The following is a 19,442-nucleotide window of genomic DNA, read 5'->3' as shown; positions in this document are numbered from 1 at the left end:
GTTGTAGATGCAGAGAGAAGTATACTGAGATTTAAGTTATCATTAGAATTTATAATGTTTGAACCTGGATGTTCAACGGGAAGCCTCCATCCAGACCTTTATTTTGAAAGGAAGCATTGGACAGGAAGCCTGAGATGGAGGGCAGCAACCATGAGATCTCTAAAAACACACCACCAGAGCAAAACCAAGCCAAGCAAAAGCGGAGACGTTTCTGCTGTTTTGCATTTCTGCTCGTCCATTGGAAATTAAGGATAAGCTTCCGTCACAGAGGTTAGTGACCACACTTTTAGCTGTAGTTAATGGCTCTTTTATTTTCCTGCTGGGTCACTTTAAATGTCATGAATATACCAACAGTAGGGGGCAGCATTGATACAAACGACAATAGTCCTCCCATTTAAACTTTTTAATGTCATGAATCACGTGAAGTGAATGAGAGGATGTTGTTTTCCTACAGCCTGAATGGAGACTAATGGAATCTTGGAACATCTCAGCACTATGCCAGTAAAAAGTAATCCCAGTGCCATGGTTCCATTTCTGTTCGGCAAAAAATGATGAAGCCAAAACGTACACGTGGCTCAGGAGTTATCCCCTCCTTAAAAGTCAAATGTCACCGAGGGTTTTGTCTTGAATGAAAAAGGCAAAACTTCTGGCAAATACAAAAACAGAGGGAATAAAGTGGGGACAGAGCCAAACTTAAAAGACATGTCACATCTTATCAGATGCCTGAAGGTCAGCGGAAATGACATGCTGAGCTGTCAGTGAGCTGCCTATCGATGTGTGAGTGCGTGTGTGTGCGTGTGTGTGTGCGTGTGCGTTTAGAAGAAAAGCAGAGCTGCAGATAGCGTTTAATTGAAGGTTGAAGTTATCAGATAGCCAGTGACTCGGCTGCCAGTCAAAGCTCACAGAGCTTTGCGACACTGACAAAACCAGGGAACGGCTGACTTTGGGAAAAGAGTGAGGACAGACGGAGAGACAGACTGACCCAGGCCAGCGTTTTATAGAGAGGCGAGAGGTGCACATAGAGACCAGGGGAGGGTCAGAGGAAGTAGAACGCGATGGCGAGTAATTTCTGTAGAATCGACATGCAGCAACGTGTCCAGACTGGACAAGTTAAGGTTGCAGATTAAAAGTGGGGAACGGAAGACAATAGGATGAAGACAAAAGTTCGGAAAACAAACACAAATGGCGGATGGAAGGCGAGATAAAGCCAGACTATCAGACCCTGCTCTCCTGGGAGGCCTCAAACTGCATCACAGACGCATTTCAATGTGGGAAATATTCTCCAGCCCAGTAATCACCATCATTATATTTTCCTCTTCTTTCACCAATGGGCAGAGAGAGATTGGAAGTGACATTTCCCCCCTAATCCCCATCATTTGTTTCCTTTCCCTTCCCTTCAAAAGATCTAGCATTTATTCCACACTAAAGATCATCCTGCAGAATACAGGCAACACACACACACACACACACACACACCAATCTGGATCCACAGTAGTTCCACGGTAACCTCGGATCAGTAACACTTTCAAATAATTACATCACGGCATCCAAAAAGGCTGAACATTAAACAGTGGCTCAGCGCATTAAGGTAAAAGAGTTACATGTGGCATTTGCCCCTAAAGCTACTTTAAAACAAGTACACCGAGTCCTGGTTGGTTGCTTTAGCCTGAGCTCAGAGGATGGGTCTGGTCTAAAGGTGGGACTTAAGCTGATCCCAACGAATCCCCCAGTGCCCTTTATCAATCCTGTCAGGGAGAAAATGCAATCCACGCATGAATAGACCTTGCCCCGCTCCACGGGCCTCTTATCCCGCGTCGCCCTCCCCCCATTCATTTCCTCACTCCAAACAGCTGGGATTATGAAGAGAAATGTTGCTCGACAAGACGTGACACATCCTTTCACGTGGTTGCCCGCAGATTACCATGAGAAAGGTGACCGACTGTGACAGTGGTCACAACCCTACAAATACACACAGGACCGGGCTGTTAATGTAGTGGACGCAGACATGGATGCAGGCGTAACCCGTGAGCAATCACCCATGCTGCTCTAACACCCATCTATCATCTGGAATGATAAATTGCCCTACATCTAACCCCCAATTGTCCTTATGCAAAGGAAAGGAGTGAGGATGGACACACAACGCACCCTGAATGCGAACATCACTCGAATGATTGTGCCATTACAAAATCTGTGACAGCTGATGGAGTAATGGTGTGTTTTGGAGGAACAGAGGAGTCCAGAGATAACAATAATTAGGCAGAATGCTCTGCTGTTATTTGCACTTACGTCAGGGTACTCTTTGACAGGCACAAACAGTTTTTCCTGCAGGTGGACGATGGCTCCTACAGGCTCGGGCAGCTCCAGGGGGGGTTTGTCCACAAGGCCATTCACTGTGTCGCTGTACATGTCCTTACGGACTCTGTTGATTTCTGAAAAACACAAATCGGACGACGTCAGTATCTGAATACACCATTTCTCTGGTTTCGTTCCAGATATAACAAGGGTCTTATATTGGGAGCACATTACCGTAACTGCAATTTAATTTAATTGTGGCGTAGAAAAAAAACTTGTGCATTATGAAGAGGTCAAAGATGGTCTCTTTTTTTACCCAGCACTCCCTGCAGCAGTCGGCTAATGCAGCAGCCCATCAAGCAGCTACTAGCCAGGACAGAAGCGCTGCTGAGAATCACTCAGGCTCAGATACATGCCTTCAGATCTGATTCTGCTGTCAGATAAAACTAATGGACCTCAGTCTCACCCCCACACATACACACACACACATCACAGTCACACACTCTACCCACAAACAAAGAACAGCACGTTTCTCCCAAATGTGCACATGGAAATGCTGCACTGCTTCCATTAGGGGGTAAAAGTGTTTGTGCATCCTCCAAAGTTCTTACGGCTCTGATAATTGTGTGTTAAGCCTCCCCTGAACAAAATATTAATCTACAATTCTACGAAAGGAAGAGCAGGGAGAAACGGGTTGTGTTTAACTACCCAGATCTGAGTGTAACAAAGTGTGCCGCTTGGCAGGACCACCAGGAATTATGTGCTGTGTGCAGCCAGTGGGCGTTATTTCCACGTCTCATGAGTTGAGTGAGCAGTTGGACATTCTATATTAAACCCCAGCGAGGGAACCTGATGCTTAACTCAGATGCCCCGAGCACAGCACGTCTGAAATCTCAGCCCGAACCTTCAACTGAGGCTAAATTGGAACACGGGCATCCTTCTGTAAATAGATCTGGTGAGTTGATTTACTTTTCCAGGCAGACCGACCGACGTGTGATGGATCCACTCATAGGGGCTAACGAGGATCCACGTCGACATCTGGCCTGCAGCTGCACTCACAGAACCCGCGGAACTCATCCGAAATATACAAACAAGCCACGGAACCTTGCCCGGAGCCATTCTATCTGGCACCAGCCGGGTCCAAACAACGGCAAGCAGCTCTGAAGGTGGATTCATCCAAAGTTGTGTAAATGTCTAGGTCGACAAATTGAGTCAATCCTGAACAGCAGCAGCAGCTTTAGGTCGCGTGAAACAGAATAAATAAAGCAGAGAGGTCGGGAAACAACAAGATACTGAGCAAAGATGGGTGGCGGATCACAAATGCCTGCACAGTTAAGCGAAACATCTCAAATCTGATCAAGATAGGGCAAGGGCTAAGCATACGGTACATCTAAAGCACTACAGCACGTGTATACCTGGCATTTTCTGGTTTTAATCTGGTTGGAAATGTACAAAGGGGACTGTTCATCACAGGCCACTTCACTGCTCAGCACGTGTAGGAGGTCCACCGGTGGCAAAAATAAGGTATTGTTGTTTTAAATGGAAAGAAAATCAGGACTCGGAATAAAGCATGCAACAGAAGCAACGTAATCTGTGCCATTTACCCCAAAGAACGGGGTCCAGCCTTCAAATAACAAGAGAAAATAATTATAAGTGTGCGCACGTGACGAGTGCACAGAGCCACCGCGGGCAGCCCCCCGCCTCCTTCCAATTTCCTCCTGCTGAAATGCCACATTAACATAAAGGGGCCGTGCAGAGCCATCACTGGAGACACGGGGCATTTGACAGCCTCTAATTTCAGCGCTGCAAATCTTTTCTGAAGCGCTGCGCTCACCTAAAAATTAGCCCCTGCCTTGCGTGGCCAACAAAATCATTTGTCTAGCTGTCCACCCTGGCAGGAAGTGCTGATTTTGTTAGAAAGACGAAAGAGACTGAAGGTTACCGTCTCGCAACACCAGGCAATCGCACAAGGATGTGCTTTCAAAGAGAACGTTTGATGCGCTGTGGCATTAGATTAGAGAAAAATCTGAAGTATGTACATGTTTAACAGCTGAGGGAGGAGGCAGAGAGAGGTCCCGTTTCTCCCCTTCAGCCATGGTTGGGCCCAGCGTAAGCCATGCACGGCCTGACTCAGCAAAACCACACACACAGCCAGCACTTTCTATCGCAGCTCGCGTTTATTTGTGAGGGGGAAGTGGAAGGTGTCCGGAGGAAAAGGGAAGGCTTTAAACCAGAACGGCTGACTTCTCTCCCACCTCTCAGCTCTCCCACTGCCTGCCCTTTCTTCTAAAATCTGCAATTAAAACAGTTTAAAAAAAAGAGTCAAACTCTGGGGTTCCATCTACAAGAGATGCTTTTCACTTCATTTCCCTTCTGCTCGTCTCTGTAATCGTGAGATATGGACACCAAAAGGAAGGATAGAAGCTTTGAATTAGCTGAACAGCAGTAGGTGGGGGTGACTTCCAGAGTCCCAGTGATACCAAACCAAAGAGCTGTGGACTACAGAGACAGTCTGATGTTCTTGAAAGCAGCAGGGAGATGATGGCTGCTCCTTCAGCACCCTGACCCTCCCTGACATGCCTAAACAGTAATAAGCTGAGGACGGCATTAGCCCATGATCACGGTGGAGGAACTGAGAGCAGCATCTAAACTGAACGGAGACACGCAGCTCGAGGCAGCGTGAACTCTGGACCATAGGCTGATGTGCTTTCATTTATTTACCCAGTCTGAGGCTAAAATCCTGACCTGACGCAAGCACGAGAGGGTGACGTGGTGAGAAAAGCCACCTAAAATGGCCTCCTGACTCACAATTTTTAAGAACAACCTCCCAGGAAGGAAAATCCAGAACTCAGAACAACAATCAGCTCGGTGGCAAAAATGAGACAGAAGACCAGTCAGCCAGAACCGCTGCTCCTATAGCAAATGGGAACAAGTCCATTAAGAGCCCAAAAATAGACCTGCTCCATAAATGCTTTGTCCTCCCTCTGCAGCTCTGAGCATTGTGTTCTGACCACAGAGCACATCCCGCTATTTATGTTCCACGTACGTGCGCAACACAGACCAAGAGAAAGAAATGTAACTGGTGAGTAATGGCTGATCAGCTTTGGCTGAGCAAAGCAGCTTTAGACGCCTTGTGATGCCTGGAGTTAGCCTGATAATATCTGCCACCTGAAACAGATTGAGTCTAACACCGATTAATCTTCTAGCCAAAACGATCAGCTCTGCAGAGACACTTAACGAGTTCTCCATCTTTAAAGGGATGTGCAGTTTAAAGGAAGGTGGGGGGGTTCAAAGCCCGACACCACCGTCCTTCTGTGGTAGCATATAGATGTATGCTTAGCATAGTTTAAGAGGGGAAAATGGCAGCTGGGAAGCAGAGATAAATATAGAAATCTGGGATTCGTGTCCAAAAAACTACAGTAATCACAGATACTCCTAAACGCACCGATGCCGAAGCGAGGAACAAGCATTTTCACTTTGAAGCTGCGCACGTTAGCACAATCACAAAGCCCGGCTACCCGTCGCAAGTGAAAGGATTTGGCTGTTTAATGCATTCCTGCCCTTTATTCACGGTGCAGACGACTTTATCCGAAGAGACGCTCCACTTCAACAGTTTAAGGGTTTGGCGGGCCGAGCCCATGAAAGACCGAGGCTTCTTTGAAAGTATGGAGGGGGAGTGTACGTGCACCGGTGCACTGACGGAGCTGTGGAAACATATGCACTGCTGGGTCTTATCACCAGCTAACAGCTGTAACCGCCACCGCTGTCGCTGCCACACCCCTCGGGAGGGGGGGCATTCCCATGGTGCCATCTTTAAACTACCATCTGATGCTAAGTCCCCGTGTTCATCTATCAATGTCAGGGTTTTCATCTTAGGTAATTCAATAAAATAATTCCAGTCAATAGGAGGGATGCGGCAGCTCACAAATTTACACATAAATACCCCGAAGATTACCTGCGGTGTGTTGAGGACAGAGCAGAATGTAGTGCCCCCATTATCCGATCGGGTCAAAACACTAATTCATAAAAAATACCGGCAGCTTTTCTTCGTAGCAGCCGTCTAAAACCGCATTTCTGTTCTAAAAACACATGCTTGTACAATATTTAGCTGGTGTCCATGAAATATATATAACCTGACACAAATGCAAGTACATGTGCATGTATAAACATGCCCAAAACAACCACGAGCTAATGAGCTCGTGTGTTTTTAGGCTACGGTCTCCCGTGGGAGAGGAAACCCACAGAAATATCGCTGGGCATGGATGGAGGAGGAAGTTTTGCCTCGCAGCAAAATTCTGTTGAACAAATACAGATGGAAAGTAGCGAGTCCCCGTTTTACTCCGATTAACCAGCCGCTGACACCTGTGTATTCCCCCGACAACCACACGGTAGAAATGAGGCAAATCATTTTGTTTCCTCCTCCGACGCAGCCGAACTTAATCTCTATGTCTCACAGCAGTGGAACCTGGCACCAGACACAGGGACGCCTTCAACTGATACGGAAAGATTGGATGAAGGTGCGATGATAAAAAAAAAAAGGCAGTAATTAATGTAATGTAACATTGGACTGACATTAAACTAATATTTCTGCCAACGTGTGAAGATGCACGGTTTATCTCCTCCTCTACTCCCGAACCCGGGAGAATATTTACGCCAAATGCAGAATGTGTAGGTGTGACGGCGGCCAAGAACAGCAATCAGCAAAGTCATTAATCATAACCGGTGGCAAATGTGAGGCTTTCTGGGGTTGTCAGTGCGAGCGCACGCAGGCCGGGGAAGTGATGCCAGGCTGAATGTGGCTTTCTGGGGCTGCTGGCAGCGGCGACGACGGTGGACTGGGGGAACATGTCATTGCATGTTGGTTTGGTGATTAAACAAAACAGGTAGACACAGCAGACAGGGAGAGAGGGGCCAAGGCGGGAAGTGGGGTAGGTAGCCAGCGGAATGCCAAGAAAGAAAACAACAACAACAAACAGAGCAATTTGCTTATTCAGATTCAGATTCAGAGGGGAGGACTGGATCTGAAATCATCTATGAATGTTGCACAGGTGCATTTATTCAGAAAAATAAAGGGAGGAGTCGTCTGTGTTTAAAAGGAGCTGGTATTCTGGATCATCTAGAAAGATCTGCAGCAAAAGCTCCTCCACTCCTGGCTCTCCCACACAGCATCCAGCGGGCTATTAAAACTTAATAGCTAAAAACTTTACACTAAAATTAGCCCGGGCGATCATCGCGTTTGATGACGTGGAACTGGCTTATGGGACTGCGAGCTGCGCCGCATGCTGGCAGCGCGATGAGCCGTGGGGCCGCCAGCTTTGTGCTCTCGATGGGGTCCATCGTAGCGAGAGGTGGGGCTGGTTCAATACTGAGCCGTAATGGCTTGCTTTTAATGGCTGCCGCAAGGGCCCGGCATTCATTACTCTCAGTACAGTGGGAGATCCTGCAGGATCCCGGGGTGAGAAGTGTGATAACATACACACTAATATATATTTGAACTTGAGGAAATCACTCCAGAGAGAGAAACGGAGGAACAGACAGAGCAGAGCAGCGGGGAGTGTTAGCAGGGCACTTAATGGAACGTTTAAGGCCTCTCCTCTGGACAGATTTGCTAATCGCTGATTGCACAAATATTCTAATGCAGCTCTGCATACAACAGATCCACTTTCTTCAGCCCACTGAACATAAAGTGCGAGCAAACAGACTGTTGCTTCTGCATCTCATGGGAGCACTTTTCGCAAACATCGCTCGACAATGAGATCAGACAGTGTAACAAAAGAGAGGCCTTGTATGGTGCCGCTCAACAATCCCGTTCTCACCGTACTTTAACCTGTTGGACTCAACTTTCAGCATTTTTTGTGGCTGTCTGCACACCAAACACGCCGACGGCCTTATAAAAACATGGCCGTTTTATCTTGCAAGGCCTCCGGCGTGCACGCACGAACCTATATCCTTCCTCGCTCCTGCCCCCCCCCCCCCACACACACACACACACACACACACTGACAACAATACAGAGGATGCAATGTAAAATGAAGCACAGGATACATGCTGAGAGCTCCGCAAGATGTGAGAATAGGAGATAAGGAGCGGGAAGAATAACAGGATGAAGAGTCAGGATACATGCTGACCAGGTCCACTCAAATGCAGTGCTTGCCCCCCCACAAAAGGGGGAGCAAGTTCCCATGGCCTGTAAAAATAAAAACCCTTTTTATGCAGCAAAAACTCAAGTGGTCTGCAAGGGTGGACAGCTCCAGCCAGTCGTTGCAACAGGAAATGCTGTGACAGGACAAATCTGGGTTTAAAGGAGGCCTAAAAAGCAGAGCATTCATCTATTAAACCCGCGGGGGGGGGGGGGGGGGGTCGTTCCTCATGGGTGTACCTCGGGTTCCACACAGTTGCCCTGCCCATCCTGCAACAATGCCAGGAAGAGATCCAGCTGTCACAAGGGGAAGCTATAGAGGAAGGAAAGGCTGTCGCTGCCGGCGTGACTGTGCGAGATAACATGCACTGGGCTTCCTGTCCACCAGTATAGCTAAAGAGTCACTCCTCACAACCAGCAGGGAGGACGAGAGCCAGAATAAACATTCAGATAACGGCACAACTTCACAACTTTAACGCTATGGTGGCCGTAGATCTGGAGCTTCTCCCTGCACCGCTGCTTCTACAGACACGTTTCCAGCGCCAAAGTTCCTGGTAATATACCGGGGGTGGGAACTTCTCAAGAACTCTTCCTCTCACCCCTTGTCGACGTCACCGGCTTCGTGCTTCGGCAACCGGCGTGCGCCAGTTCTGACAGGCTTCACTCAGAGTTCTTCCACCAAAAATCACCCAAGGTTTTGGTGATTTCGGACGGCATCACATCTTGCTGTCAGTCAGGGACGAGGAAAGCTCAAACCTCACTCATTTGATCCTTTTCAGGAGATTATTGTGACGTGGGTGTTGCACTCTTGCAAACTGACCTCTTGATTATTTTGTGACCAAGGGTGTGGCCCCAACACAGAAGGCCTTATTTTAAGAGGAGCAGGTTATTTTCCTCGGTAAAAACATGTCACTCAAATCCCAAACCCCATTACACCTGCCACGATCACATGAAGTGGACTTCTGGGCTCAAATGTGCTCAGATCTGGGCCAGGCCCCTGATGCGAGGCCCCCCAGGAGCGTGAAGTAGTTAGCTTTTTATAGAGGAGTGTCAGAAAGGTTCGCTGCAGGTCAGAGTAGGGAAAAAGTCCGACTTTAAATCACTGCTTGGATAAAAAGGTTATGTTTGTTTACATCAGCGTCAGGCACCGGACCAGCCGGGACATGTCCACACACTTGTAAGGTGCAACACACAGGAATGGCTTTGTTTCCAGTTTTACCAGTCTAGGCTCCTGTCACGAGAAGAGTTCCTGTATGACTAAACTAAAATCTGTGAGGTGGAGACAAATGTGCCGGAGGCCCAGAATAATCGACAATCCCGTTGCGACGCCGGTGTCGGGAGGTCAACTGAAGCCAGCACACTGGGGGAAAACACGGACCGCCGTTCCCCCGCACTTCAGTTGGCAGAGACGCGCACGCACGGGCGGCTGCTTTGAGAGCGAGCAGGTGCGGGCATGTTGCTCGCTACCCGACAGTGTTCCCGGCCTGTGAGGGATCGGGCGGAACGCCACGCTCATACTGGCGTCCTGAGCGCAGACGGTGGGAGCTGAGATGATGCGAGCTGACACTCCACGTAGCAGCCTTTAATGTCACCACTGGTCCTCACATGAAAGAGGCCGTGTAGCCCCAAGGCTGAATGTTTTGTCAGACAAACTCACTTATGAGTGGAGGAGAAGTAGAAGGGAAAAAAACAAATTAAGGAGACGAGGGGAGGGAGGAAGATTTAAAGGAATCCTGGAGTCACTCTGCTAAAATAAATTGGTTTAAAGAAAGCTAAGCCAGGAAAAATGACTCACTCCCTCCTGGGAGAAGTGATCCTAATTTTTTTCTTTGGAAAACACGGCGTTGGTGATTGAATCTCAAATGTAAACAGCAGAGGGGCCGTCGCTGGTGGCGGGGAGGGGGGTGATGAGGGAGGAGGTGGAGCAGAGATACACCGGAGAGTGCTGCCATCACAAACACCCTGAATCATGTCAAATGAAAGCAGAGTCCAGGTGGAACCGTGAGAGCAGGAGGAGGATTTGAGGAGACAGAGACAAGCAAGTCCATCGCCTGGTGCGCTGGTCCGCACCTCAAGCTGTCAGCCCCATTTGGCACCTTTCCTGAAGCTGTGCCCGTCCTCCCAGTAGCAGGAGCTGGAACACTGCAGGCACCATTTGTGTTTGCAATCAATTTTACAACAGAATGGTCCTAATTCCGCCCCAAAACGGAGCATATCGCCCGTAAAAACAGCGCTTGTGTCCAGAAACGTTAGAAACATTAGCCAGATATCTGCAGTCCTCCAGAGTTCAAGTCAGCTGCTTTTCCCACTTCCACAGGAGCCCAGAATCCTTGTTGCTGTTAAATTTCTCCTCTAAAGAGAAAATACTTGATAAAATATCACATTTGCTCAAATGCCCTTAAACTACTCTGCAATAAGCTGTTTGGCATCCAATGTGCAAAATTCGATGTACTGTATTTACAAACAGCACTTGTGCGTACTTTTACATAAACCGGCTGGAAGAACCCAGTGTGTGTCTGTGTGTGTGTGATTAAAGCACAAAAAGCCATTGTGTTATTATTAACTGGGGGGGAGGAAGGGTGAGACGGAGTGTGGAATTCAGGGAGGGGTCAGCGACCTTCCTTTACAGCCACTCAGATGACCTAATTCGCAGCACATTGAAATCCTCTGTTCCTCCTCATCCAGCACCACCCGCCCCTCATTTGACAGCATCGCCTGCCTTCTCCCTTTCACTGGATTCTGCACAGCGTCTGAGCGGGGACATTCCTTCCAGTCAGCTATCTGGGTTTTTAAATGCCAGCTTGACGCGCGCAGCAAAGAGGCTCTTTGTTCACCAATAAAAGCCAAATAGCACAAAACGGCGCAACAGACTTTGTGATAAACAACAACAGAAGACAATTTTACAAGTCTTTGCTTTTTTAAATCTGTGAAAGATAATTGATTGTGATTATACCCTGACACTCCCAGACAGTCTGAACTGGTGTTCGCTGGTCATGTTAGGACTGAAACTGCATTCCGTGTTCACCGAGGAGGGTCGGGACGGTGCATGAAGGCCAGCACAACACACTGCGATTTTACTACCTCACTTCCTGTGGTCCTCGGGGAAGGCTGCGGCAGCACCGCCTGCTCTTGTCAAGCCTCGCAGAAACAACACGGGTAGCTGAGGGACAGGTAAATTATTCATCTTTGATTTATCGGCGGGCTGCCAGGTAGCAAAACCAACGGCGAAAGCGACAAACCAAGAGGCAACTGATCTGCTTTGTTCCTCCGAGGGAGGCTGGCGTATTATGACCTGGGCTTTAGGGTTTAAACCACGTCAGCGGCCTGACACGGCCTAATTTTACCTTCTCTGATCACTGTTACAGGTTGCAGCAGTTTTCCTCTGCAAGGAATTTATTCTTGTAGCAGGGGTTTGAAGGTGACACTGGCTGCATACAGGAAGTCAAGGAAATGTACTGTGGCGTGGCCACGGGAAGGAAAACAGGCCCAAACAGGAAGGGGAAAGGAAAGACTGTGTGGCAGCTAACCAGTGTCGCCTAAAATGTATAAAACGGGATAAAAATATGTCTTATTATGCACAGAAATTACTATTATTATGCATGGAAATGTGGGAAAAGGCTGTTCAGCAGTCCTGACAAGAAACAGCTGTTTTACTGAGCTGGAAAGTAACTTTACTCATTTGCACTATTGCACAATCACCGTTTTCCTGACACCCTTGTATCAAGATTCGCACATCCTTCCGAGGCAACTGTAAATCAGCTGCCAAAACAGCATTTTCCGATGCTTCCCGCTTCAGACGTCTGCGCCTAAAACTGTTATTTTATTACCATCTCAAGCGGTGAGGTGAAATCCAGAGCGTAGGAAAAGCCCAGCTCGGTCACAGACCCGCTCCGGCTTATTTAAAAGCTCCGTTTATTTTATTTTATTTTTTGAAGCACAATGAAATAAGACAGAGAGCAAAGCAGCCCTTCTAATGCCCGACTGAAAGCAACAACACGCCATGTGAGCGAGTGTGCGGGGAAAACAAACATCAGGCTGGAGGTTAAGTGGTCTGACTGTGCTCCCGGTGAAATTCCTGAGCTGCCTGCCAACGCTCGGTTGAAAATAAATGCAGGGAGGTGGGCGAGCCAGAGCGGATCGGACTTTTGGGTGCCCCCCTCCCCCTTTTCTTTAGGATGACGTAAACAAGGAGAGAAAAGCTGTGACAAATGCTGCGGGTGCCATGACTTGGCTTCCTGTCCATCTAGCTGTAGTATTTCGACTTAAATCGGACCACAGCACGCTAAAGAGTGCAGCAGGGGGGGGGGTCTGCTGGGACTGAGGCAAGTGTGATAGCTATTTAAAGCACTCCAAGAATTTTACAGGGTGCGACCCCGCGCACACAAACTCTAACTCGAGGATACGCTGAGAAATACCATGTGGACGGGAACAAGGATTCTTTGTGTCAGACGGAATCAAGGTGACGGGCCCACCTCTGTGGGAGAGGGCAGGAGAGGAGCAGGCCTCTCTTGACATTGCAGTGAGAAAACAGCCCCCCCCCGCTCCCCTCTGTCTGTCTGAAGCAAAAACACACCGCTGATTCACTTCCCCATAGTCCCGTTTTTGCCTGGAATGGGTGTTACTTCGCGCAGATGCGTTTGCATAATACAGAAGAAACGGGGGGGAAGCCACGAGGGCAGCTGTGACATCACCAAACATGTCTGCGCCGCTTTAAGGAATATCAAAGAGAGGAAAATAAATTTCCCCCAGGACTGTGTTGTCTAACAGCCGGCGGAAATCAAAGGGACGGCGACGGCGTGCGAAGGAGGCAGCCAGCCTGTCCGGGTAGGGCACGAAGACAGAAGGCAAATGGAGTAGCGATAAGCAGACCCCCGCGCTGGCGGGATTGAGGTCCGAGATAAGAGCCCCGAGCTGTCTCGGGATGACTTTATCGTTCCGTGCCTGCATGGTGGCCGTGTTTGCTGTGGTTAGAGTGGGACTCCGAGAGCAAGATGAAGTACGGATGCATCGGCGCTAAGGGGAGCGCGGCGCGGCGGGGGGGGGGCGTGTTTGGAAAACGGGAGCGTCGGACACAAACAGGAAACCTCTGAGTCGACTTCCTCATCGGCGATAATGGCCCAGCAAACCAGCTCACGAGATAACTTGTGGTTAATTAAATTCCAGCTTATGTGCCGCTTCGGGGGAAAGGAAGGGGCAGTGGCAGGGGGATTAACTGGTTTTCCCACTGGTCTGACACCCACAATTCTCTCTCCCTGTCAATCTCTGGCCAGGCTCGCTCACGTCTCGCTGGCCAATCTCGTTAGCTGCTAAAGTGATTGTTTGCGGAGGTTAGTGCAGGTCCAGAGGAGCGCCGAGGGTGAACGCTACCGGGAGACAGCAGGGTGTCAGAAAAGGCAGGACAATGGGCATAAAACCAACACGGTACCCCATTTATCAAAATATGTTCTCCAAACAGCCGCTCCCGAAGGAGCGTTCCCATCACAGGCGCCACAGTGGACAGTTTGGTCTCCTGGGAAAACCTTGTCAAGGCACACCGAGACAAACGGGTGGACAAAAAAGAAATCAGCAGTGGCAGTGGGGGGGCATCATGGCATGAAGCTGCCACTTGGGGCACAGTGCAACACAGTACGACTCAATCTACGACAGCGCCTTTTAAAAGGCAGCTTTCCAGAAGCTCTGATTAAATATCTGCAAACAGGCTCACCATTCTGTTGCCCACAGTAAAATTCCCCATATATCATGACAAATAACCCCGCCCCTCCTTTCTTTCCCACCTCCCTTTGTCAGCGCTACACATCCCTGGATGTTATATAGGCTGTCTCCTACTGCCAAGGAAAAATATAGCAATTTGAAGCAGCTTGTTGGCTGGCGTATCGTAAAGAGAAATAAAAAAACCTATAGCAGGTGTCACCTCGGGGAGATGAACAACTGTGACGCAGGGGGGGGGCTTCAAAGGGGGCCTGTCACTCGGCCGGAGTGACCTTGAGGGACTACGCACATATATGGAGACGTAACAGGAAGATGTATGCCACTGGAAAGGATGGGGGCAGTTGTCACATTCACGCGTGGTGTCAGCTTTCCACTGCCGAACTGCCAAGGAAACAACTGCGCAGATCCGCAGCTGTCGAGGGGGGGGGGACTCGCTACCAACGTTCCCACAATTGGGAATTTTCAAAATGAAATGGGGGGGGGGCTTTTTTTCTTGAGATCTGGCGTGCAACGTGTGGGATTTTAAGCAGAATTCTGATGACGTACCACAAAAACGCTTGTTCCAACGGTTTACATTTGTACCCCAAATGCAGCACCTGCTCTTCCTCATAGGGGGAACGTGACACCCACCCCGGAATGAGACAACTGGCTGAGAATTCCACAGTGTCCGCAGCAGACGGAAAGGAAAACAACCCGCAGACAGAAAGATAAGTTGAAAATTCCCTTCGGCCGTGCCCTGTTTGACAGAAAGTTACAGTGGAGTGTGATATTTACTGCCAGTAAACACCCACCTCGGATCAAACAAACACTAACGCTAAAAAATAAACTCTCCTCGGTTTCAGGAAATGTGATTATCTGACAGGACAGAACAGCTACAGTACCAAATCATCAATAACCCATGTCAGGGGGCCGTGTTAGGGTCGAACTTTATACAAATATTCTGCGAAAAACCGCATGTTTACTTTTGTATTTAATATTAACTGCACATTCATGAATAAACACTGGGCTCTAGGTGGGATCGGCTTAAACCGGTGCGGGACACAGGGTGGGAGGAGGTCGGACTTAAAGAGGCGCAGCTTGTCCAAAGCAGAAGAGCAAACCAAACAGCCCATAACAGGAATCAGGCGGCCGCTGCACGGGGGTGACGTTTGGCACAATTTCTGGTGGTTCGTGTGATTTCTGGAAGTAACGTTGAGTTTGGGCTGCTGCTGAGGCAACGCTGGTAAACCATAGACTGGCGAGGGCGAAGGTCAAACGTTCTCAGGTTCAAAAGAGAAATACAAAAAGGGATCGCAATCTTCACAACTAACACAAGTTTTTTTGTGTGTCAGTTAAACACAAGGAAGTTAGTTTAGTTTTAAGATTCACTGGAGACCAGGTCTCCGGACCCATTACTTCCCGCTGGTGCCGACCCACCTCTCTTGTGGTCACAGCTGTAGGTACCGGGAGAAGTCAACCCATTTTAAAGACTCCATATATGCTGATTGTTCCATGGGTAACTTATGTCAACCCTCCAATCAGGTGTGATTTGTGGGTGGGTGGGGGCAAAATACTTCACTTCTTGCCTATCCAGGCATCTACACCGACCAGTTTAGCAACTACATTCCACTGGGGCTACCCGTGAAAACATGCAACAGGGAGGGGGGAGTGTGTTCTGCTACACACGTCCTATGTGACCCGAAACTTGGATCAGGACGCCTACAGTGTTTTCGCCTGCGGCGCGTCCGGCTCTGCGTTCCCCCCCAGGCCGACCCGCTAAGGGGGCTGTGGCGCTCTCTAGTGTCACATGCTCGGTTACATGTACAATAAGTCCAACCTTCCGCTTAGGCCAGCTTATGTTATTAATACCTATCAACATTAACGGCCGCTAAACCCCCGCGTTTATCTGCGCCGCGACACGATCCGCGGCGGCGGCGCGGGGAGACGGATCTCCCGGCGGCGCCGACGTGCTTTCGCGGGCACCGAGCACGCTTGGCCGGCGAAAACACCAAACACGACGGCGGCGGGAGCAAACACGACCGACGCGGGCATTCCGTCGAACAAACGACGGGCCACTAACCACGAACGTGCAGCCGTTTATGAAAAAAGAAAAGTTCGGGTAATCTTGGCGCCCCCCTCCTCCCAGCAGCAACTCGCTGGCCATTGTTTGGGCAACAAGCACGCACATTCCAACGCTCGGCCGCTGGGCAACTACTAACCCGACCCTGCGGAGAACCAAAAAAAAAGCGGAAATCAACTTTTCTCATACTTGGCGTCCGTCTTGCGGACGTTCGTGTTCGCCCCGTCCGTGTGTTTGCCCCGGAGCGAGTTTAACAGCCTCCCCTCTATTTCCGAAGTGTGCAGCGGAACGCAGACGGTCGGGCAGGCTAGCTTGAAATGTGGCTAACCCGAGCTAAAACTGCCGTGGAACGTGGACCCGGGCCCCGTCGGAAATGATAGCAAATCCGCGCTTGGTGCAGCCAAAGTTTGCTTTAGAACTCCACAGTCAGTCGCCCTGATTGACCCGCTCATGGTGGCCGCCGGGTTTGGTTTATTTACACCAGTCAGAAAGTTTCTTTCCAGTCACCAAAAACTCGACAGCGGTGCAACAAACTCTGGAAGCCCAGCGTTAGCAACGAGACCCTCAGACCCCGATTTGCTCTCTGTACTCGGGTTAAGGCTGCCGTGCTCTCGCTGTCAGGCACCAGCCCGGGGAGTTACAAGTGGTACCGAGCCTGCCACGGTCGCTTATAGGACCGTTTGCCCTGGCGCCGAGCAGCGAGTCGCCCTGCGAAGTCGTGCCAGGACCGGACTGCGCCTTGGTCATGCCCCCCCCGCCCCACACACACACACACTCCTCATTTCCCCCTGACGCCTCGCGTCGCCCCGCAGCGCCGCTTACCTTCGTCGAGAAGCCTTTCCAGGTGTGTGAAGATGCCGCAGAGATTTGGCAAACTGGTCATGAGCTTCTTCTCGTTTAACAATTGCATCAAATAGTCGGGACTCGGCCTCGGTCGCTCCTTCACTTCGACCTCTCCGACCATCATCTTTGCGGTGGGAGCGGAGAGCAAAACCACGGCGAAACACAAAATCCCCTTTCAGTAAAATAAAAAAAAAAAGAAAAGAAAAGAGGGGAAAAAAACTTGCGGCTCCAATCCCTCTGCTTCCCTCCTCCTTGCGATGTTAAAACTCAGTAACCCCCCCTCAAAATTCGGATTTGGTTTGTTCGCGGTGGTGAAGCCGAGGGTCCAAAAAAAGAAACCGTTATCTTGCTCCCCAACACTCGCGCGCCATACACTCCTCTACGCCGTGTGCGCTCGGGGACGTTCGATTCCACCACTGTAGGCGCGAGAGACCGTTCCGCGGCGAAACCCCGCCCTGTCGACTCCTATTGGCCGACGGGGCTTCCTGGGACTAATTTGATAACCAATGAGCGCCCACACACGAGTCAGAAGGGCAGGGCGGAGCTGGTGAGCGGAGTGATTGACAGATATTTGAACCAATGGAAGGCGAGTGCCTAGAAAAGCGTCCAAGTGCCCTGAAGTGTCGCCGGCACTCATTTGCCTTCTTCGCAGTAAAGGCAACAGTACAAAAAAAACCCAAACATTTTCAGATTCCTCTATTTTTGTTACTAAATGAAGGTAACAGTGCCCTCCTAATTCAAAAAGAATACAAAGAATTGATATTGCCGGACAGGAAAAAAAAAACAGTTTTCTGTTATAAGAGAAATTCCTCAAAGCTCTGTTTAGATATTGGCTGCTACAAAGCAACAAACTACTAACTAACTTAACTACTATTACACAAATCAAGAACGGTTAAAGGGGGTGAAAACAGTTGCATTCGTCAATCAGCACGAACCTGATCCTTTTTCTAAAATAACCCCCAAAACATTCCAATACAGCTCTTTGAGAGCACAGAAGTTAAATTCAAGATAAGAAAATCCCTTTTTTAACCCCAGAGCTGAAATCTTTTTGAGTGAGAATTGACAATTTTTTTGTTGAAAATGTAATGTTCGCAGAGACAAAGTCTGTGTATATAGAAGTTTAAACCTTTCACCAAAATATATATTTAAAAATAACACTGCAAAAAATAGCCTTATTGCTCATTTGTGTCCCCAACGTGATAGTTGTGGTTGTACCGTCTAACAGCAGCGTTAATAAGACTTTCAGGGGCACTTCACACACTTTGGAAGAAGCAGACCGCCATTGACGAGGCATTCCAGGTAGAATGTTATGCAACGGTTGATAATTATCGTTGGAGGACTTGAATAACTAGTTTGGAAGGTTTCAACAATGGTGATCAGGGTTAAGATGCAAATTTCATGTGCCCAGAACCTTGGCAAATCAACACGTGAGAGTAATGCTATACATAAAAAAGCTAATATCAGCATAACTTGAGCAGTCCACAGACAACAACATGCTTTAGTTGCTAGACTTGTACATCTTGTTATCTGTCTTGTGACCGATTGATCGACATTCTTGTAATCAATGGAGTCTTTTTGTTGTCCTGTCCTTGGGAGGACCTTTCTACATATTCTCTGAAGATTAACACCCCTGATCAATGGAGCGCAGAGATCATCCACCCCCGACTTCTCACTTCCAGTTTTGTGTGAGAAGGAACCACAACTGGTTGGGTTTGATTGGAACAGCTGTCCACTCAGCTGTCGGCTGAGTGGGGCCTGACTAAAACCTGGCTCTGGGGGCTCTCTCCACATATCTCAAGTCGAAGGCCACCACACCGAAGGCAGATGAACTATGACCTTCCGGCCGCAACTGGAAGGTCATAGTTCAGCTTTCAAACCACGCCATTATTTTAACGAGTAGCAGGCTGCACAAACTCTTGGTGCTATTGTGACACATTCAATAAAATGATCGAGCAGAATTGGATCTGGTGGCGCTCTTCGATAAACTGCCACTGGCACAAGAGACACGCAGCGTTTCCACGTCGCAGAGTAACTCTAAAACCTGCCAGGGAACATCACCAACACCCCATCAAAATGTTTGCTATCAGTCCTGAGGCTCCAGATAAGGGAACACAGCAGATGGCTGGAGCCCCTGCATCTACATACCAGCACAGGAATGTAGGTGTGACGCATCCACTGGATCTGAAACCCCTGTAACACGGCCAGCATCGCAGGAGGCCAGCGACTCATTTCATTATTCGGCCAAGTCTCCGACAAATCGAGTCCGGTGCAGATGCGAGACGTCGCTGATCTTAAAGCTTTCATGAAGGTCTCGGCAGCTCTGATAAGCCTGGATCTATTAATCAAGCCCACTGAGGAATGATACAAAAACAATGGTATCAAGCTACAGATACAGTGTGA

The 19,442-nt window shown here is 49.0% G+C and overlaps 1 protein-coding gene across 5 annotated transcripts in view; it reads right to left on the bottom strand.

Moving 5' to 3' along the window:
• qkia (QKI, KH domain containing, RNA binding a) overlaps positions 1-17,466 on the bottom strand; it is a 46,920-nt gene extending 29,454 nt beyond the window's left edge. For 2 of the 5 annotated variants that reach the window (XM_003962729.3, XM_029832951.1), the window contains exons 1-2: positions 17,022-17,464; positions 2,287-2,429 (exon numbers count right to left, since the gene is read on the bottom strand). In XM_003962729.3, the coding sequence (XP_003962778.1) occupies positions 2,287-2,429; positions 17,022-17,166 (288 nt within the window). In that variant the 5' untranslated portion in view covers positions 17,167-17,464. Of the gene's footprint in view, positions 1-2,286; positions 2,430-17,021 lie in introns of all 5 variants that reach the window. The other 3 variants (XM_029832950.1, XM_029832949.1, XM_011618356.2) reach the window with 3 other exon arrangements.
• Positions 17,467-19,442: the final 1,976 nt, after the last annotated feature.

This window comes from Takifugu rubripes, chromosome 2, assembly GCF_901000725.2.
Source record: "Takifugu rubripes chromosome 2, fTakRub1.2, whole genome shotgun sequence".
NCBI classification, from domain to species: domain Eukaryota; kingdom Metazoa; phylum Chordata; class Actinopteri; order Tetraodontiformes; family Tetraodontidae; genus Takifugu; species Takifugu rubripes.
This window is presented reverse-complemented; position numbering and strand designations above follow the sequence as displayed.